The 23,090-nt window shown below is 43.6% G+C and overlaps 1 protein-coding gene across 1 annotated transcript in view; it reads left to right on the top strand.

Moving 5' to 3' along the window:
* LOC144763712 (uncharacterized) overlaps positions 1-23,090 on the top strand; it is a 3,323,440-nt gene that overhangs the window by 2,884,471 nt on the left and 415,879 nt on the right. The window contains exon 11 of the mRNA XM_078649576.1: positions 8,720-8,791. Within this exon, the coding sequence (XP_078505702.1) occupies positions 8,720-8,791 (72 nt within the window). The remainder of the gene's footprint in view (positions 1-8,719; positions 8,792-23,090) is intronic.

Genomic DNA, 23,090 nt, shown 5'->3' on the forward strand with positions numbered 1-23,090 from the left:
ATCATTTCAAATGGTATACAGTTTTTCAGGGTCATCTGCTGGTAAAATAGTTCGTGTCATTAAACTGAAGATTCATACGATTGAGCAGTATCGCTTTTCTAGCTCCTAGATGCTTTTAAGAGGATTCGTTTTACAGCATTGCTTTTGATAACGTATAATAGGTCCCATAATTAGCGTGTTCTAAGGCTACATTTTGGATTCCTCGTCTGAGTAGTTGCAGGAAAATGCTTGATCACAGAAATCGTGTTTTAGACGATTACAACGTTTTATATCGCTTTGCTGAGTTGTTTTCGTGTGGTTAAATTGCTTCCACTAAAAAGGTTTTGTGAGAAAAAAGCATTTTTGATGTTTCACATGAAGTTGCCATTTCTTGTCGATATTTAACAGCATGTGGGCAACATCGTTCATCATTTACTACCGAACCATGGCCAACTAAGTACATAATTGCAGGTCACAAATATCAGAAGGTCCAGGTTCACGGTAGCTAAGCATCTTGTTGAAAAAAATAGTAGAAATCGAGGGACTTTTGCCAAAGGCGTTTTATTGTCTGAAACATTTCTTCATTTCAGTCAGAAATCCCTTTCACATATTTTTTAAACAGAGAGTTACTACATTAAAATAGTTCCAAGAGACAGCCTCTAACCACCTCAACAAAAAATCGTGGGAACAACTTTAGTTCCGAGGACAGAAAGATATATTGGATCTAACAGTCATTCAAAAGTCCAGATGATTTTAATGCTTTCTCTTGGAAAGATGCACAGATGGCCTGATTGCCTTTAGCCATTACAGATTTGCCACCATTGCCTTAAAGTGAATTTAGGCATTCTTTTCTAATTTAACTAGGAGTAGTGTTGTGTGTTAATACCTCACACTTTCCCAATCTGTGCATTCGATCAGCCCTGCCAGTGAATTGTGGTAAGGGCACGTTAGAACCCCGTATGGAGGGCCGGAGGGTGACCCGTAATTACTGAGCCCAACCGTGGGTGTTGAGGCCTTTAACTCCTGATGTCCTGGGACCCAACCTCCTATGGATCCTGAGCAGCTGGGCCAAATACGCCTACAGCACTTGACTCTCAGTAACAGCATAGTTTGAGAAGTCCAAAGCTTCCTCGGTGGGGAGGGAGATACAGGGGGTGAACACAGGCTCACAATTCGAAATACCTGCAGAAGCAACAATAATTTATAGTCAAGCCAAATACTCACTTTTATGAGAAAAAAAAGCATTTTATTTCAGTACGACCAACACAAAGGGAAATACAAAATCACAAATAACTTGCATTGTCCCCCTGAGTGTCTCTAGAGTTTGTTAGGCAGTTCCCCAAGTCCGACTCCCTTTTCACTGTAGCTATAGCAGTTAATTCCATTAACTATCCGCAACATCCAGGGTAAGCCCCATAACAGTCAGAGTCTCAAGACTTCCACTCTGACTCTTTCTTAAAGTCAAAAGTGTTCCAGCCCTGAAACTCTATCTAGCAGGCAAGTTCGCCCGGGGCAGACTGGCCCTACGTCAGTCTTACCCGCACCTGCAGGATCAGAGTGACTGGAGTTCCCGAGTTCGTCCCCTCTTTGGGAGCTGTAGCGGACGCGTCTGCTTGTGGATGCTTCACTGCATGGTGACAGGTAGGTGGAGCTCAGCAGTGCTTGAATTCCTCACACATGGTCATGCAGCTGTAGCGACCCGAGGTTCTTGATGAACACTCCAAGATGGACAAAATCTTTGGTCTGTCTCATGGTGTGTGTGTAGGTCCTGACGCTGGTCCACACCAATCCCCACGGTGGCCTTTCTCTTCCGGTGATGACCCCAACCAGGTTACACTTCTTGCTTGGTCCAGGTGATGCCCTCTGTCATACAGGGTCACTGTTTCTTCACTGTAAATGTGCTCTGACTCTATTGGAATGGCAGATTTCCTTACAGCAGCCCCTCCTGGCATATTGCCAGTTCTAAATTGCATACAGACTATGGCCTACTCAGCAACATAATCTTTCCACAGTGGGCCCTCCTAGCATATGCAATCGTTGGTCCCTTACTGCACAAGGGTAATGACCCTTTTGGCACAGCGATGATCCCAGACCACTTCACGGTGGCCCCTCCTGGCATACAGGGTTGCCAGTTCCTCAGTGTATACAGGCGATGACTAGTTTTCCCCAGCAACGATAAAAGCTCACTTCCTGGCAGCTCTTATTTGGAATATGAGAGTTGCCGACTTTTTCCTTCACACAGGCAATGACCCGATCAGTGCAGCAGCCATCTCCACACATCTCGCCTAGGGAGTCCACTCAACAGGATTCCCCTCTGTATCTTACTCCCTCCAACAAACTCCTCTTCCTCACAGAGCACGCTGGTCTTAGCAAGCAGAGAGGCACAAGTTCTCCAGGCTCCAGGGCAGATGATCTTGGATTCCCTGGGTGATGTTCCCACAACCAGCTGTGAAAGTAGTAGACCTTGGACCCCAGTGCTTGCCACAGGCAGAAGTCCTGCAGAGCATCTCCTCCTTGCACAGCCCAACTAACTGCTTGAGAGTTGACAATATTTAGGTTCTCCAGCCCCCATTCATATAGTCCATTTCCGAACACCAAATGTGATTTTGAGTCTGAGTTTTTTAAAGTTTCTATTGGGGGCCTGCTTCCTTTTGAAGTTCCCACTCTTCTGCCTTTTTTTCCCTCAGAAAGTAGTCTGTCTCAGCTGGAGCGACTCCAAAGCTGATAGCCCCACAACACACGTCATTGGAGTGACTATGATTCACACCTGAATGTCAGCCACAGAATCAAAAGGTTAGCCCAGGCCCTCAGCCCTACCCTTTATGATTCTGTTATCAACCCCACCTTCTTCCTGAGATGTGCCCAGGTCCGTTCCTTGTGACCTTTCTCTGAATCAAAGAGTACCCTTGGAAGTGTACCGGTGCAGCGTGGCCCTCCCTCTTTCCAGTGTGTTCCACTCAGCTTACAGGAATGCAGCAATACACAAATCTGTCTGGAGGAATTCTTCTACCCCCTCTCCTCATGTTTAACCAGGCAACTCCGGATCTCCCAAAATGGAACCCAGAGTTAGCCATGTATTGTACCATTCACAGGCACACACACACACCCAGCACATGTACACAGCGTACACACACTGCACCTCATCCTTCATATAGTGTACCAGTCACAGGCACACATACACCCAGCACATGCACATACCATGCATGCATAGCACAGCACTGCATCCTTCATGTATTGTACCACACATAGACACTCATACAGCCAGCACATTCATATAACATATGCACACTTCACATAACTGCATTGTCCCTCTATCGTACCATTCACAGGCACACATACATCCAGCAAATATACACCACACATGCACTGCTCAGCACTACACTCCAAACCAATGTAGACCAATAGTAAGTTAAACATACAGCAGTGGAACTTTAAATGAGTGAGCCTGTAGGCCTCCCTCCAATGGCACAGGTAAAAAGGACCTGTTCACTCCTACTGATCCCTACATGGTATGCTGCCACCACCACCCTTGTGCTGCTTAATGCCAGGTAAAGCCAGTAGCTTTTCACCACTCTGATGGTAGCGCTTTGGGTGCCTCTCCTGGTCTAACAAGACCGCAATCTGTGAGACAGGCCTATGTTATGGTGCACATGCATTGTCCGTGTTTACCTATAACAACAAAAATCTGCATTAGGGATCCAGACATCAGTACAGTTGGGGCACTCAGGACAGGGGGTGGACATCCATTACCATGCAGATTACTTTTATGTCTCAATAGTGCGACATAATTTCTTCACACTAAGGGCCTTATTTAGGTATAGACAGACAGTTGGTCTTCCATGGGTATGAAGTAAATTACTCCATCCCCATGGTGGAGAGGCCGCTGGCCTAAATTTATAAATGACGGCAAGCAGGAGGTCATGCATAAAAGCATTGGCAGGAACTGCCCTCACAGCGGTACCTGTTGATGAATTTTACTGTTTGCTGCAGGGTAGCGTCGAAAGTTGGCAAAAACACATAAATGTTATTTACATCGAACGTTAGATCAACAAATGTTAAAAAAGTGTTGCCTTAATTTTTTCTTGATTTTTGTCCCACCTTCTGGTCTGTAGGAGGATTATTTCACAGCTTTAATACAGCCATTCCTAAGCCCTCATTCCAATAAAAGTCCTGTCGGTAGTTAATTACATTTAAGTCCAAAATGAATTAATAGCCAAATGAAGAACTAATCGACAACAGCACAAGAAAACAGTGAACACAACAAGTGCGAGATGATTACTGCATAGTTTATGTATTTTTAGCGCAGATACATGAAAATAACTGTACGATACTAAAGATTGCTCCATAAAATGGAAACTGTGTGACAAAAGTGCTCGTGCAGAGCGAAAAGGTCAAGGATAAAGTGACTGTACACATAAAATACAATACAATAGAGAAAGCAGTGCTAAAGCAGCTTGCAAGCTGTCTATCCTAAACAAAATGAACAAATCCTCATCCAAAGGGGCATCTAGGGATTTCTTATCAGAATTCTCCCAATTGTTGTCTAGCAAAGCGAACTGAAGTACATGGAATTCAGATCGTTTTCCCAAGATCTCATAATTTAGTTAAGTTCACAAGATGGGGCTTTTGTTTTCGCTTTCCTCAAACTTCCTTTTCCATCATCCTAATCTAGTTTTCAGAAGGTGACATCTTGGACTGACAGAAACGCGAAATATTCCCATCTAACATGGGAAATATTTAAGCAGAATTCTGGATGGCTTAGACCTCTTTAGGGTGCATAGACCACAGTGAATGGAAAAACATGTCTTCTTTTTCAATTTAGCTATACGCTATAAAAATTTTTTAGACCTTGAAAAGTCTCTTTCTCCACTTTGAACACAAGTGTATGCTTCAGTGCTCAGCTTCGTCATTGCAAAATATTAAGCTAAAATATAGATTTGATTATGTAGTTATTCTTAGAACCCATCTTTGATTTCATCCTAAGGTTGTTTTGGTTTTTGATGTTCACTGTCTACATTTATTTTTTAATTATTTATTTATTTAATGCGATTTTAAATAGCGCGAACATTAGCAGAAGGTGTCAGAGCACTTTACATAAGAACCAGTTGCGATACATAAGGATTTAGGATTACATGCGTTACATAAAAGATACAAACAGAGAAAAAAATTGCAAATGTACAAGTTCTAAAGTCACACAAGGAAGAGATACAAAAAACATTGCAAATGTAAAGGTAATAAAGTCATTCAAGGAAGGGATACGGATGGATGTACTCTAAGAGTCACATAGGAATGGTAGATAGTACAAAGGTCTACTGCATATACTAGTGATTAGAGTTATCTCTATATACATAGGGAAGGGATATGAATGGATATACTCTAAGAGTCACATAGGAATGATAGAGAGTACAAAGGTCTACTGCATATACTAGTGATTAGAGTTATCTCTATATACATAGGGAAGGGATATGAATGGATATACTCTAAGAGTCACATAGGAATGGTAGAGAGTACCACGGTCTACTGCATATACTAGTGATTAGAGTTATCTCTATATACATAGGGAAGGGATATGAATGGATATACTCTAAGAGTCACATAGGAATGATAGAGAGTACAAAGGTCTACTGCATATACTAGTGATTAGAGTTATCTCTATATACATAGGGAAGGAATATGAATGGATATACTCTAAGAGTCACATAGGAATGGTAGAGAGTACAAAGGTCTACTGCATATACTAGTGATTAGAGATATCTCTATATACATAGGGAAGGGATAGGAATGGATATACTCTAAGAGTCACTTAGGAATGGTAGAGAGTACAAAGGTCTACTGCATACGCTAGTGATTAGAGTTATCTCTATATACATATATATACAAATAGTAGATTTTCTCAGGTCTAGACCCAAAAAAACAGAAGAGCAGAGTTCCATTAAGTGGGGTCGGAGGGGGGACAAAGTCACAACACCAAGGGAGGGTGGGAGGGATACAAGGGTATGGAGAAAAGGCAAATCAGAAAAAGGAAGAAACATTTAAGGATCGTCACGGGGGAAACGAGGGAAAAGGGGAAGGACGAGGGAATGGACAAGATGGCGGGTCAGGATCCAGAGAAAAGCGGCCGAGAACAGCAGCAAAGTGGCAGGCAGGGCAAAAGAAAAAACGTAAAAAGGTCCATTCGAGTGACCCAGTGAGAATGAATTAGAGTGCCAGGAGAAGTCCGGGGGGGTACATAGTTCAGAAATCAAAGTCCGGAAGGGAGAGGAGGCGTGAAGGCTCGGGTCCACTGGAGTAACTTCGAAGACAATCAGCCGGTCATGGCTCCCTCGCCCCCATACCTGGGAAAAGTTCACTGGTTCCTCGCTCTTGCCCGGCTGCAGCAGCACTTTGTTTGACTACAGCAGAATTTGTTGGAGAGGGGGCACACGGGGGTTGCTGCAGCCTGTGACCTCACGCCTGGGTGGAGGATCAGCTGGGTTCTCCCGAACCCTTGGGGTGCCCGGGCGCACAGAGCCACGCTCACGGATCATTCTCGGCCGTCCGACACCCCCTGCAGCCAGAGCCCGGCTCTCTAGGGCGAGGAGGGGGCAAGGCTCGGACTGCTTCCGGCTGCTGCACGGGGCTTCCAGCGCCGCATCTCTCCGGGCTCTGTTGGGTGCTGCTTTCGTGTGGTTGCCGTCCTATTGGCTCCTATCTATGGCCTATTCGTGGGTAAGGTCCAAGGCACCCCAATCAGCAGGCCGCAGTGTCGGAATGTTGCATGTTATGTGTCTTACATGTCTCTTGGTCCCCTCAGAGCGGCGGCCCTCAGCGTCTCTCCCGGGACCTCTCAGCGGCAGTAACAGTTTCTGGGCTCCATGATTACTTCCCATTCCTGGCTCGCGCAGTTTCACGCTCTTCCGGTCTCTCGCCTCTGCCGCTCCTGTAGTCCCTTAACGGGACCAGTCCTCCTCTGTTAGGGCAGTATATCTGGCCCTGGGCACAGTTTTCAGGGTGAAGGCGCAGGGGGGTGTAGGCCCACTTCAGAGGCGGCCGCGATCACCGCCGCACCTCATTCGGTGTCCCCCGCGCCGCCATCTTGGGGTCAGGCAGTCTCAGCGGAGCGCGCCTCACCCTACTTCTGCCCCCAGCCCTTCTGCCGCCTCACAGGTGGGCCCCTGTTATTGTGCTGGCCTCTTTCACTTCTCCGCAGGCCAGCAGGCACATCCAGCTTGTCAGGTCTTCTCACCAGCAAGGGTCTCTTCGGCGAGCCGCGGCCGCCATTTTGTGCACGATTGAAGCGGGACGCGAGCAGAGAGGAGAATCGCCCGTTTCTCAGTGTCACGGCTCCTCAGTGCCACGAGATTGGATCCGGGTGGGTACTAGGTATTCCACCACCCTCTACGGTGCCTGGGGCCACCCCAGCTGTCCAGGATCAATTTCAGTAGGTTGAACACTGTTGCATACTCTCAGTGCCAAACGAACTTGGATGGGACAAAAAGTCGAGGTAGAGCAGACAATATATCTTACTTTTAGTTATGTATCAAAGAGGCTGGAAGGTTGTGTCAAATACTGCACACATTCCTCTCAAGAGCCCCTGCCGAACTACCCTAAAACTCCTAATCAGTTTGCCACAAATTAGACACATTTTTGCAATGCAAGTCCCTAGCTTAAGGGACAGTTTCTGCACTGCTTAAGAATAGAACTATCCTACGCATCACACACCTTCTTGGATCCCCCCCCTTAGTGTCCGCAGTTATTATTTGGTTTGAATGACCACTTGATGATTCCTCCCTCTTATAGGGATACCAAGATATAAAATGTCCTACATGGCCACTCCAAAATCTGATTATTCTTATTCTTACAGGTAGGAACTCATGTACCTTTCATAGAGGATAAATATTTGTTGTGCTGTAAATAATTACTCTAGATACTGTTCTGCTCTTCTGACCAACCTTAATCAAAGTATGTGTATGATCAGACTGATGTTCCTATATGCTCCCAAACATGGTTGTGCTCATTGCTTTTGAATCGTTGTTTGTACAACTATTTGATTCTTTTTTTGTCTATTCTGTAAATTGTGTTGATTATTATATTTCACTAAAATGTGTAGTAAAGACTAACTGAAATTAAAAATACAGCTTTAACTGTCCATTGACTCCCTTCTGAGCCTTCTAAGGACGCATTCCATCACAGACTGCCATCTGAACCTTTTCAGGAAATATGACCATTTCTGAAACCTGCTGTCCAGATTTGTGGTAGTACTTATACACCTGCCCATATTATTATCTGGATAACTACTCCACAGCTGACTCAGTGGGGGTCAGCCTCAAACAAATGATCATGTGCAGGGCTCCCTAGTGATTATTACCTGTTTCTGAGATGTTCTTATTCTCTACTCTAGTCAGACACATCCAACACCAAAGAAGATCTTATGGTAGGAGAAAACAGGCTACTAATCTTAACACTTTTGTTTGGCAAGGGTATCACATGTAGTATCACAGGGTCTCTACCATACCCACATCTGTATCACTACTTTCCTAACAGAGTCAAAGTCACTACCAAAGAGTACAGCTTGTGCAGGCTTCTCAACATCAGCACACTCCAACATCTAAACTAGTTTCTTTTATTGAGCTCAAGAAGCTACAACAGTGTATTCAAACCAGCAGCCTATTACTCTAAAGAAGACCCGCAGGCAGAAAAACAGCGATAGAAGTAAGCATCATGTTTAATTGAGTCATTTGTTTTCTCTGTTTGCATTCAGATATTCCGTCCAATCATGGAGATGAGGAAGAGAATGGGAATGTGTCACTGACTAATGGAAAGGAAGGGGACGGTAAGATTTCTTATCACAGCCTAGGAGGCATATTTTCAACAGGCATGTTCACCAATGGCACTATTACAGATAATGGTTTTTCATTGTTACCCAACCCAATGATGGCCATTTCTTTTTAACTTAGTAAGAATAACAGGCTGAATGTCTTCTCTGAAATTTGAGCTTGTGACCATGGGGGCAACCAAGATCCGTGTATCCACTGAGCTATCAGAGCTGTCTTCTGTGATTAATTCTAGATGCGTTAATGACAGATGCTTCACTGTGGATATTCATGTTGACTGCTGAAAACTGTTACCCTAAGAAATCACCGGATGTCTCATCACTCCACCTGTTGTACATAATTCAGATCATTATTTTAGAGAGACATGCATGTAACAGTGACCGATGGCGAGCTGCAGCTACAGCTGAAGCTAGCAAGATGACCTTATAAAGAAGCTTATGTCTCAGAATGTTGTTGACCACTTCCCCCTTTTTAAATGTCTGGATCAATGTAAAAAGCATCACTTAAGTTGTCAAGACTCATTTTTTAAAGAAGGTGGATTTTGGAGCGACAGGCCATCCTTCCTAGCCTAAGAAAGATTGTTAAGTGATCCTAATATATAAATTCTGCGGTTTATCGTCGTTTCCAGTCTTAGTGATGCTGCTTTCCTTTTAACCCCTTCGACGCTGATGACGAGCTGGGCTCGTCATGGCGTAGCCTCCTCGCACGCTGATGACGAGCCCAGCTCGTCACGTAACATGCGAATTAGTAAATCTCAGCGTACGGGCGGAATTCCGCCCGCACGCATGCGGTTAAAGGGTTTGTAATAGAGCGCGTGCCTCTATCATAGCTGGTGATTGTTACAAGATGGAGAGGAGGCATTATCTGTTGGTAGTACAATAAAACATTTCTAGCATTCGCAAAAACAATTTTGAAATTCTGTTAAGGACATGGAGGCGAAGATTATGCTTCACTTTCACTACTGTTTATTTTTCAGCAGCCTGTCGAGTAAAACTTTAATAAACACTGCATTTTCCATGATCGCGCCATTGTCATGTAACCAACCTTATTACAGTTTCCTCTTTCGTTGCACAAGTCCAATGCAACAGTTAAACAGTCCGAGACCCTTCAACGACAGGAACCTGAATAAACTGGAAAAAATTCACCAGCAACCCCAACGGGATCCCAACTCTATGATCTTGATACCTGGAACCAAAAGGTCTCCAACTTCAACAGCAGGAAAGCGATCATCCCATGACGAATTAGAAGAACAGCGAGGCCCATTTCCAAATATCCAAAAGGCTGTCGAAAGAAGGAATGACTTATCCTCAGTACCTAGAGACAAAGTAAAAACACCAAAGCCGTAAATACTGGTCTAGAGAGGTCATGTACAAGAAGTACATATCATCAGGGAGGGAACATCAATACATATGAAAAAATCAAATGCATATGTAAGCACATAACTGTATGCAAATAAATGAGTGGGATAATCCTTGCCTCTGTCCTTATCTAATTGAAAATTCTTGTCGCAAATGCTAGAATGTTTTTCATTCTATGTCATGACCCGGGGCTCCAATTCTGCTTGTTTAAAGTTGAGCCACCTTTGCACAAGCAATATGCATGATAGGTCTGTAATAAAATGATTTAAATGTGGATTCTGACTACCAATCTGCTCCCCTTGGAATGCCGTCTAAGCGAGAATCCAAAGCAAATGACTTGGAATCCATCGCCCCTCTAGAAGAGTGGGTGCCAAACACAGAGGTATCAATACTGGCCTCACAAAGAAGCCATCACATCCATCTGGCCAGAGTGGCAGATGACACAGGCCGAAAAGGTTTTTGTAAAGCAATTAACAATTGACTTGTCATATCTGTACAGAATTTAGCAGTACTCACCTCATACTCTTTCAAGAATTGTAGCACGCAAAGTTTGGAATTATCCGGAAAAGCTGGGGAAGATACTGGACTGAAATTAGATTTGGTCTGTTGCAAAATAGAAAAGATAACACCTTCAGGAGAGAAAACTCTCCCCACCAGACACAAGAACATGGTCAATTTGGCTGATAGTTGTTTCTGGGAGAGATTTTCTCAGGCCAGGAATCCAAAAACTGCAGTATTATGTTAACGCATGGAAGACAATATTTAGACTTGGGAGGCTTAGCCATGCTAGTACTTCTTAACAATATACATACTATCGGGTTGTGGTCACCTGGTCATAGAAGACACCTACTCGGAGGTAGTTTTTTTCAGGGTTTTTAATGGCCCATCTAAAGATTACAGGGGATTCTGGGTAGGTGAAAGGCTAAATTCTTCAACAAAGTATAATGGGATGTCTTTTCTTGACAGGGCAGCCAATGTCCATATGCTTAATGTTCTCCTTCTAGACTTGAGCTGGTGTGTGGATTCATTTTTCCTCTTTTGTTTCGTCCCACCAGGTCAGAGGAGAAGAAGTCTATATGTGGCCCTTGAAACAAAATAAACAATAATCAGTATTGGACTCCTTAACTACTCCTAATCTTATACCTTCACCTTCACCTGGGAAAATGATCTATGTGAGCCAGGAAGTGACAAAAATGACAAGGTGATTCCCTACAGTGTCATGCAGAGGCAGACACTTAGTGTCCTGACCTCTACCACCCAGTCATGAGATATTGAACGAAGGGTACTTGCCATAAGCCACGGCCCTCCTGGGTTGTGGCAGTAGGAGCCTCACCTCCCTCCTCCTCTCTGGGTTGGTCAGACCTACGCACGTTACCTCTAGGTGGTGATGTCGGAGTTTCATCTCCTGTGGCGGCATCTTCCTTCGTGTTTGACCATCCAGTCTCCGGTGTCTCCTCTATCTCTTCTGGTACTCTCCTTTGCTTCCCATACCCGGTGTTCTCCTCCTCTCCCTCGACGACCTGCATTGTTTCACTTCCTTCTTTTAGATGCGCTGGGGCCGCGTCAACTAGAAGGCCGACCTCCTCTTCCTGGCAGCTGGTTGCGGGCGCCATCTTTGAAATCCCGCTAGGGAGAGACAGGGGTGTTCGCCAACTGACTTGCCATACACCGGTAAATGATCCGCTGAAATAGCAAAGCTAAAACTATTCACCCAGGGGTAGGCCATTCCCGCGGAAGGCAGGGAGGATGAAAACAATTTATTACAAAATTACAGTCTGCTCCATTGGGATCTGCACTGCGTTACGGCACCAATTACACCAGCGTCTCCATGCAGAAGCATAGCACTTGTGTGAGCCAGAGGATCGGGCCTGACAGATGAAAGCATTAGCCTCTTGCGAAAGGCCGGGAGACTCCGTCTTCCCCTGAAAGTCTCTAAGCCACAGAGAGAGGTGATCCGACATTACCACTGGATGTGAAAGGTCCACTGGATCCAGAAAGAGGTTCCGCCGGGGTAGGATCAGAATCAGACAGGCACACACCATTCACAGAATTACTGGAAACCACACTTGTGCTCTCCAAAGCAGAGTCACTAAGACCAGCTCAGGCTCCTGTAATCTCAATTGCGCCAAAACCCAGGGAATCATCATGAATGGGGTAAAGGCATAACCCAGGAGTGAGACCAGTCTTGGGGAAATGCACCAGTGGATGGGATACCAACTGAAGAAAGCCGGGAGTTGCTTGCTGAGGCGGGATGCAAAAAGCAAGGACGCCAAAGACAGTGAAGCACATGGAATACCTACGGATGCAGTCTCCAGTCGCTGACGTCCCAAAGAGATAAGCCTGGATGGCCTATTCTTCTGGTTTAAAAGATTGGAGCCAATATAGTTGATTACAATTAATTACAGTCGATTCTTGCTTTTGACTGTTTGGCTATTACCTGCGCCTTGTGTTTGGTGCGCAACTGCACACCAGCTATGTCCAGGATTAATAATTGTGCTGTTGGGGCAGAGCACATACCAAAAGCTTGCCTTTGAGCTTTCAAAAAATCTTAGTTCATGTGGAATAAAATTGGTGTGCATTCACAGGGACTACCAGTCTGCCATAGTATTGCTCTGGTCCGGGAGGAACACCACCACCACAGATGTTTGATGTTGGACACAAAAGTGCCAAAATCCTTGGCTATCTCCACAAGAAGACGGGATTTCATCCTGCCTAGCTTGTACACATAGTGTACCGCTGAAATGTTGTCCATTCGAAGCATTATGCAACAATCGGACTTCTCTGGGGGGAGAGGATCCCAAACGAACCCACTAAGAGCAGTTGAGGTGCAGATCCATCGCTGCCTTGGACCAACAACCCCCTATGGATATTTGGATATTTGACCACAACGGGCTCCCCAACCCTGGCTGGCATCAGACTCAATTATTATCTCCGGGATCGGCCCAAAAATAGCTTGGCCTCCATGTGGTCCTACCATCAAGACATTTCACCCCTCATCTGAGACTAGAATCTGCTGCAAGTTTCTGTGACCCTTTCAGAGATGCTGAATTTGGAGTCTTTGAAGGATCCAATAGTGGAGGGGACCGGGAAATATGGCCTGAATGGATGAGGCCAACAGACCCACGATGCGGGCTATTGACCTCAAGGATACAGATTGCTTGCTCAATGATGACCTCAATTCTTTCTTGATGTTTCAGACCTTCTGGGAAGGAGGGACGAGCTGGGGCCGAATGGAATCTATCTGAAAACCCAAGAACTCCAACTGTTGGGAAGGATTTATGACTGGCTTCTGTGCGTGTATGATGAAACCCAGATCCTGAAGGAGAATTGTCCACACCAAATGAGCTAGGGCCAATTGAGGACACTGAGCCATGATAATGATGTTGTCTAGGTATATAATCAGAATAACCCCGGGCTCTCCACGATTTCACTACATGCTGCATGATCTTTGTAAAGCACTATGGGGTGGATGAGGGACTGAAGTAAAGGACTTTGTACTCATAACAACATCCCTGCCAGAGGAACTGAAGGAAGTGCTGATGAGGCTGGAAAGAAGGCACAATGCACCATCCAATCCCCTTCCTGAAGAATGTCCATTAATAAAGGGATGCCTTCCATCTTTAAACAGCAGCAAATGATCCACCCATTGAATCCCTCAGATTCAGAATCTGGGGAGACCCACCTCCCTTCTTTTCTACTAAGAAAATGGAACTGAGGTACCCATCTGGGTGACAGTACGACATCTCTATAGCCCCCTTCTGCAGTAGTAATCAGTAATAATAGGGGTACACCCAAATAACCCTCCCACACATGGGTAAAGGACACAAAACTGCAAAAAACAGAAAATGGTCGGAAGGGATCAATCTCACCATCCTTAGGAGATCAGGGACTGTAAATTCTCTTATACTAGGAACAGAATTCTCAACATTAGTTTTTTCTCTACACAATGATCACATACCTTATCATAACCACGATTACCAATTTTATTTATAGTAATCCTTGATGCACAGTAATGTTTTTATGTAATACTATTTATCAACATACAAAATACACACATTTATATATATATATATATATATATATATATATATATATATATATACAAATATCTACCACAATTATATACAAATCACTTATGAGGACAAACAATATTCCTGTACAAAATCAACCTTTTTTACCCAGAAGGTCACACTAAGTCAATCAAGTGTCACGGTTCTGACAGGCGGTCTTTTTCCGACTGCCTGTCGGAACAGAAACATAGCCCAACATTGCGGCGGTGCCTTGCTGGCACTGCTGTAGGGATTATGATATCCCTTTCATCCATTTCTTTTGCATCAGACAAACCACAGCAAAACGAATGGTGGAAATGGATTTGAGGGCCCGTAGTGGCCCCCTTGATCCCTGGGACTGGGTCAAGGGCACTGGGGGCACCTATGGTGTCCCCTACATATCACTGCACCATGTGGCAGGCACCACATGGTGCCTGCTTCGTAGTGCTGGGACTTGCAAGTGCCTTTATTCTTGCATTGCAGCGGGGCTGTTGAGCGCATCCCTGCCACAATGCAAAATATAGATGATGCAACTGCCATGGTGGCGGTCGCAAGGTAATTCGGATTGTGGGGAGGCCGCCTCATGGGCGGCTGGTCCCAAATCCGGAACGATGGCGGACGGACAAAAGTCCGTCTGCCATCAGAATGAGCCACTAAGTGAGGTCGCCCTGCTCATCGCAGGAAGTATCTATCCAAGTCCATTTTCTTTTATCATGAGCACATGGAATTAAGACTCCTCCTCCCATCCACACAGCATGTGTCTTTTCCTGTCTGTCGACAGGCAAGTGCCTTTTATTTTTGTTCCTTCTTTGCTCATTTTTTTATCATACCGCAAGCATACTCTCTTGTTTTCTGTGTTTCCACTCACAGTCAGTGTACCATAAGCAAGTATCCATTTTATTTATTTATTTATTTATTTTTTATTGTTCAGTTCAAAGCATAAATATCAAACAAAAAAGCAGAAAGAACATACAGCAATCAAAATACAGTAATCGATAATAAATACACAACAAATATCACAAATAAACACGATCAGGAATCACTCAAAAACAAATTAGTCAGACATTGAACGCTCCGTATGTTGTAGCATGGGCTGCCATATCTGCATCCCCAATTGTTTTTTTTTTCAAAGACTTGATTCGATATAAATTAAATTCAAGATGGAACACATTATAGAACTTTGCGCACCACATTTCAAACGATGGCGCCTCAGATTGCAGCCACATAGAAGGAATACATTATCGAACTACTGCCATAGCCATAAAGAGAAAAAATCTGTATGGGTAGTAAAGTTGAACAGAATCAATTCCATTGCTATTGCACACCCCAAATAATATAATCTCTCTAGATTACTGAACATTAACATTCGTTATTTGGGATAAAAATTGTGCAACAGATAAAAAAAAAAGGGTTCCAACACCATACAATCAGTGAATATATCAACTATGTCTGCACCTGCAGACTGGCATCTGAAGACCTTCCCATCATGCCTGTCGCCCCACCGCATCATTTTAACCGGTGTAAAATATAAATTAAACAAAGTTTTATAATGTTGGGTGCGTAAGTTGGCGGTCAAAATAACTTTACTAGCCATGTCAATTGATTCTTGAACAGACGAACCAGATTTACCCAATCTCGTACACCATTTCATATCTTGGGCAACAATATCATTGTGCTGCTTTGCCAGAAGTATTTCATACAAAATCCCGATCCTAACCCTTTTAATCAAACCTTCAAAAAACTCATTAGATACCATGGGTATGTCACTACAGTGCTTAAAAATAAAGTCTCGTAATTGTAAATATTTAAAAAAAATCATTCCTAGAGATACTATACAATTCAGTAAGCTCTTCAAATGATAAAATAACCCCTGCATTGTATAAATCTCCCATACAACAAATACCTTTATCACGCCCTACCCGCATCCTCGCATCCCAAAATATTGATGGGAGTAGTGCTATCGAATCTAACGGCATATAATAACAAATACGATCAAGTGATAACATTTTACGTATCCATTTCCAGCCTTTAAAGGCTGCCGAGATAATTTTAAATCTTGTTCTTTTAAAATCACTTGTTTCAAAAAATGTAAGCAAAACTTTATATGATTGGGCAGGTAATAACATCTGATAAATATTAGGACTTTCAAACAATGGTGTTTCTCCACCGAAAACCAAATATTTCATATTCTGAAAAAGATAAACTAGATAATAAAACATAGAATTCGGCACACTCCACCCACCTCTTGCCAATGGTAGCGTCATAAATCTAGAAGCCCGTAGGGCCTTCTTCCAACCCCAAATAAACCTATCAGTAACTGATTGTAGCTGCATAAATTGTGTACGTGTCAATTCCAATGGCACCGTCCTAAAATAATAAAGTACCTTGGGTAATACACACATCTTTAGAACATTCCGTCGACCCACCATAGATAAATGTAGGCACTCTACCTTTTCTAGCTGTCTCTTAACAGAGCTTAATATATCAGCCCAGTTGACTGCAACTATTTCTATGGGCAATAGTCTAATTTTAATCCCAAAATATCTAGCTTCCGATGTAACTCGCGACTCCCCAGGACAAAGCCACGGAGTACAGATGACCTGGGTTTTAGTAATGTTGAGCTTATATCCCGAAGCCTTGCCAAACTCTGCGGTTAGATACTCAATCTCTCGCATTGCTGGCATAGGGTCCGATGTTACGACCGTATGTCGTCAGCATAGGCTAGGGCTCGAACTGGATATTCACCCACTAACATTGATTGTATACCCTGTGGAAACTCTAGCCTGCGCAGTAGTGGTTCAATATGGATAGCAAACAGTAAGGGGGAACATGGGCATCCTTGCCTAGTGCCTCGAGTTATATAGACAAAAGCTGATTCTTGACCCATTGCGCATATCTTGGCCCGCGATCGTGCCTGCCACGTAGTGCTGGGATTTGCAAGTGCCTTTATTTTTGCATTGCAGCGGGGTTGTTGAGCGCATCCCCGCCACAATGCAAAATATAGATGATGCAACTGCCATGGTAGCGGTCGCAAGGTAATTTGGATTGTGGGGAGGCCGCCTCATGGGCGGCTGGTCCCAAATCCGGAACGATGGCGGACGGACGGAAGTCCGTCCGCCATTGTAATGAGCCACTAAGTGAGGTCGCCCTGCTCATCGCGGGAAGTATCTATCCAAGTCCATTTTCTTTTATCATGAGCACATGGAATTAAGTCTCCTCCTCCCATCCACACAGCATGTGTCTTTTCCTGTCTGTCGACAGGCAAGTGCCTTTTATTTTTGTTACTTCTCTGCTCATTTTTTGATCATACCGCAAGCATACTCTCTTGTTTTCTGTTTCCACTCACAGTCAGTGTACCATAAGCAAGTACCCATTTTAAATGACGTTGTTCCCGCTCTCGGTTGCATCTTGATTGTTCCGAGGCGTGAGGTGTAACACAAGCAGAGATTGTTTTTTCTACTGCTTTGAGCTGTAGTGTTTGCCACTTGCGGCTGGGAGACATGAGAGGCCGACCTGCCTGCTTACCCTTTGGCTAGGTTGGCAGAATGTACTGCACCACTTGCAACCACACTCGTTGTTCATGGGCTAGGCTGGGATAAGGAGAAGTGGCTGTGAGTCGCAAGCTGGCCGTTCAGTAGCCCCATCTGGTCTCCTGATCCTCGGGCTGCTTCGAGTGGTAGCATCACGCGAAGATGCATGTATGACCTGGAAGAAGTCTGCAGGTTGGTTGTTTTTTTAAAGTAAGACTTGTTTCTCATGAGGCTGGACTGCAGGACAACCAATATAGATTTGAGGATTGTAGATGGGCTCAATTCATTTACTTTTTCTAAAGGATGGAGGCTGCTGGCATGGGAAAAGTTCACAGAAGTGTAAAAATATCGAGGTCCTGGAGGATGAGGACACACTCCAGATTTCTAGGGCGGATCTACAGTGCCTAGTTCAGAAGGCTGTTGAAAAAGCTGTTAATGAACCCCATTAAAAAAGCAGCCTCTGGAGCAAGATGATTAACTTGATACTTCCTCTACGGAGAAATATAATCAAGGAAAGACATTAAGAGATATGTTGGTGCATATTAGGGAAGTTGTGGTGCTACGTCAAAAAACTGTAGAGGAAGAGGGTTTTATTCCCAACACACTGAAACTACTTCTAATGATCTTACTTTTGATGTTGTTCTGACAGACATTGTCTTCAAAAACAGAAGGATGTGGACAAACATTATATTCCCTGCTTTCTCCATGAATGGTATCTGGTGGAAAAATTAGAAGAGCAGTTTCCCCAGGTCAATTCTGTCATCAATGGTTTTTCTCTTCTTCCCTTTCCTCTGAGGAAGCTACTATGTCGGATCCAAGGTACAGAAAGGTTTAATTATCCCTTCAGAGAGCTTATGCAGCTGCCCTTTTTTTGGGTGCAGGCAAATTCATGTGCGGCATACGCTTCTCAGGTGCTGTTAAAAGACTTTCACAGATTGTTTGATTGTCTCCAAGAGATAGATGACCTTACAGCAATTTTGATGTAGATATAAGTTGTGTTACAGATTCTCTCAGATGTGACTTTTTTCAAGTATGGGCTTCTGCCTCTGCTGCTGGGGAAGCAGTAACAGGACAGCATACCCTTTGAATGAAGTCTTAGAAACTTGACTCCACTCAATGATATTTGGTGTACAATCTTACATTTACTGGCTAAAAATTGTTCAGAGATTAACTTAATGAAATGCTACAACATTCTGCTTAGGAGAAGAACACAGTGAAACGTGTTAAGCTTGTTTGTGGAAGAAAATCCTTTGTCCATTAACAGCATCCTCAATAGCAGAAGATGAAACGTTCTTTTCCCTTTCAAGGCCAGTCTCGATGTCAGCAAGATGCTGTTGCCCACAATACTTATAAATAATCAGGAAAATTACTATGGGGCAGTAGGAGCTAGGCTTTGCAATTTTCTACTGCAGTGGCAAGCTGTTGTGGAAGATTAATGAATATTTTCAATCATTCAATGGATATAAATTTCCTTTCAAGGTGACTCTTCTAGTCCCTGTGTTCAGGGCTACACCCTTATCAAAGAACACCATAAAGAGGCACGCTATGTTATCAGACATGTAAAAACTGCTTTTAAAGAAGGCGATCATACCTGTCCCTTGCTCTCAAGAAGCATAGGGTATTCAGCCCTTTTTCGCATTAGGAAACTAGATGGGTCCTTCAGTCCCATCCTAAACCTTGAGTTCTTGAACCGATAGGCCAGTCTTGAGACATTCATGATATTTACTCTTCAGCAACTACCCCCTTCGCTTTGCAAGGGCGTTTTAGCCACATTGGATCTGGGGATGCTTATTTTCATGTTCCAATCCATCCTGAGGTTTTTTGTGAATCACAGTTATTCCCAGTTCCAAGGTCTACCCTTTGTTTTGTCAACATCTTATTGAACGTTTACCAAAGTACTGGCCCCTGTGGTAGCTTCCTTAGAACTTAATGAGTTGTCGATTTTTCCGTACCTTGATGACTGCTCCATCTCTTTTTAAGGCTAAGGAGCAGTGGTAGCAACAACAACTCTTCTACAGCACATGGGCTTTAAGCTGAATCTTCCATAGCCCCAGCTGGAACAAGCCCAGATCGAGCGCTTCATCTGGGTGACCTTCGACGCACAAACAGGTTATGTGTTCCTGCCTCAAAATTCAGTCTCTTCAGTTGAGTATTTTCAAGCTCCTTCAGGTGTCTCCAGCTCTGGCGAGATTCTGGTTAAAAGTCCAGGGTCTTATGGCTGCAGCAAAAGGGGGGGGGGTCCCTTGGGCCTGTCTACATCTGAAGCCAGTAGTGAATCATTTCTTGGGACATTGGGACCCGTCCAGCTAGCAGTATGGGACTCCAGTACATGTCACTCAAGCAATAGCTCAGGAAATCAGTTGGTGGCTTCACTCTCACAATCTCGAGAAGAGGTCTCCATTCCACCTGTCTATCCCTCTTCAGTTGACAACAGATGCCAGTCTTTGGGGTTTGGGTTCAACCTTGGTAGATCAGGAGGTCAGCAGTCAGTGTTCTGCCCTGTAACGCTGCCACTCCTCCAACTGTCAGGAATCAGCTGCAGTGTAAAAAGCAGTCTAATCCTTTCAATCTCAGTTGATGGGTCAGGATGTGGTCATCTGGATGGATAATCAGGTGACTTGCTGCTACCTCAATCGGCAATGGGAACAAGGTCATCCAGCTTACATTTGTTTACAACACAGATTTGTTCACGGGCAGAGTGTCATGTGCTGTCTTTGAAGGTAGTGGAGTTGCGAGGATCCCTGACTTTTCATGCCAACAGTCTGAGAGGGAATCTAGCTTCCTTTTTGACATTCCATCTGGAAGTTCCTCAGTTCCAACAAATTTGTCATATGTTTGGATACCTTTGAACTGATCTTTTGTTTTCTCGCAGACTGCCTTACTTCCACACTTTTGTTCAGAGATCAAAGGGTTCTTCAGAAGATCTGGGAGGAGAGGATGTTGGTGATTCTGGTTGCTCTTTTTTGTCTCCATTGCTCTTAGTTCTCGTTCCTGTCCAAGGAAGGGTTACTTTGGCTTCCAGTTTTGTACCTTCTCCTCTTCGGTTCCCTCTCCTTTCTCCCCTCCAGCTGAAGTGCTTAAGTTTGACGGACTGGAGTTTGAAAGATTGAGTGTGATATCTTTGAGATGTTTAGCTCCAGTAGCCGAGGAGCTTCAGAAATCTAAAATGTTTGCCCACCAGGTCTTATTACAAAAACAATTGGAAGCCTTTTTCTGATGAGTGTGTGAAAAAGGCCTTAGATGCTGTAGTGGTTGTCTCTCTTCAAAATGTAGATTTTCTGTGGGAGGGTTTTCTGAAGGATCTGGCTCCATCTACTTTTGGCAGCCCAGTGGGTTGCTATTTGCGCTTTTCGAGGAGTTGGTGGTGGGCTTCTGCAGGTGACTCCCTTAGTCCATTAGTTGCTAAAGGTTTCAGTTTGCATAAGCCATCCCTTCCAGTTATCCTGCTAGTTTGGGTTTACAGTTATTTTCTTTTGAACCCTTGGACATTACCTCGTTGCAATGGTTAATGGTTAAGTTAGTTTTTTTGTTAACAGTTGTGCCTGCTAGAAGGGTTGGGGAACTGGGCTCTCTGGTGCTCTCTTCCCAATACCTTTCCATCCTTCCTGTTCGAGTGATTCAGTGCTCTTATCCTAAAGTCCTTACCAAATTCTCTTTTTTGTTTATTACTTTATTTATTCAATTATACACAGACCCATATTACAAAAATGCAATATCTACAAAATTCATAATTCCAGTACAATAAATAGTAATGTGCAATATGGTGCTTGGATGTTTAGATAGGACATCTATATCTGAATAAAATACATAAAATAGACAGATTGTAATGATATATGTAATATATTAAAGTTCGTGTAGCTCCCGCTAATTATCTAAGTCTACTTCTGCCCCTGTACTTACGGACTTTGATTTTTAATCTGCTCCCCAGATTTGTACAAATTTCTAAATAGCGCCTTTCCTAAGGGAATAGAGTTCTTCTCTTCTTTCGTGCTTCTCATTTTGGCTATCCATTGTGCAAAATTTGGCGGATCCGGTGATTTCCAGTTTTGTAAAACGTTGGACCTGGCTAGTAAAGAAGCAATAAAAACAAATTGTTTTTGTCGCACAGTTAAAGTTGGATTAGGGATTCTGAATAAAATACCCATAGGATGGGGATCTAGGCTATGATTAAGTTGCCTACTGACAAACTGAAAGATCCTAGTCCAATAATCTGCCAATTTGGGGCAGGAGAAGCAGATATGAAGCAAGTCCCCTCTTACATAATTACATCTAAAACCACCTAATGACATTTCTGGGAACATTTTCTGCAATTTATCGTGGGTATAATATAGTTGCCACTTGGAAACAAATACCATTCGTTTAAAATTCGCCCCACGAATAGCCGTTTTGGACCATCTATTATAATCCTTCAATTGAACTGCCTCTATATGACACTTTGTGGTCTCTTGTATTTTTAGAATAGCTCTTGGGACGATATGATCTTAGATTTGTTGCTGCAAGATTTGGTACCAGTTCCCAATGTCCGCCATCAACTTATCACATAATGCATGAGTTATGGCTTCGGAAAGTGGACCTCCAGGAAGCCATAGTTTTTTTACTAGACTTGAGATCTGAAGATAAGAGAATACTAAGACCAAGACTTCTTCTGTTCTATCTTCTTTAATTTGATCCCAATACTTTATCTCTCCTTCTATTACTAGGGGCCAGATATAGGTAAATACTATTTACCTATTCCTAAATACCGAATCATACCGATTTGGTATTCATGAATAGGTAAACAGTATGTAGGTAATTCTTCGGTAAATTTTACCGAATCTGTGAAATTCGGTATTTACCGATTCGGTAATTGCCATTCATTCTTATGGGCCTGGAGGCCCATAGGAATGAATGTCAATTACCGAATTGGTAAATACCGATTCGGTAAAAGGGGGAAAACATTGAAGGGTGGTAGTGTGTCACTTTGACACCCTGTTGCACCCCTCAATTGTGTATGGGTGCACTTGTTGGCACTGTTGGAAAAGCAAAAAAAATGTTTTTTCAAAGGTTTTCATTATTTACCACCAACTTGTAGTTGGTGGTAAATAACGAATCCTTAACTGAGGAATGCACTAACTTGAGTGCTCCCTACATCCAGATTCGGTAATTTACCGAATCGGTATGTTAAGAATTCGGTATTTTACCTTAAATTACCGATTCGGTAAAATACCGAGTCCTACAAAAATGCCACCTACATCTAAAAAGCCCAATACCGGTCGGTAACGGCCGAAATTCGACAATTTCGGCTGTTACCGACCGGTATTTGACTACCTACATCTGGCCCTAGATCTTTTATTGATAAATTCCTAGCCTTTCCCAACTTTT

The sequence above is a fragment of the Lissotriton helveticus genome, chromosome 6, assembly GCF_964261635.1.
Source record: "Lissotriton helveticus chromosome 6, aLisHel1.1, whole genome shotgun sequence".
Lineage (NCBI taxonomy): Eukaryota > Metazoa > Chordata > Amphibia > Caudata > Salamandridae > Lissotriton > Lissotriton helveticus.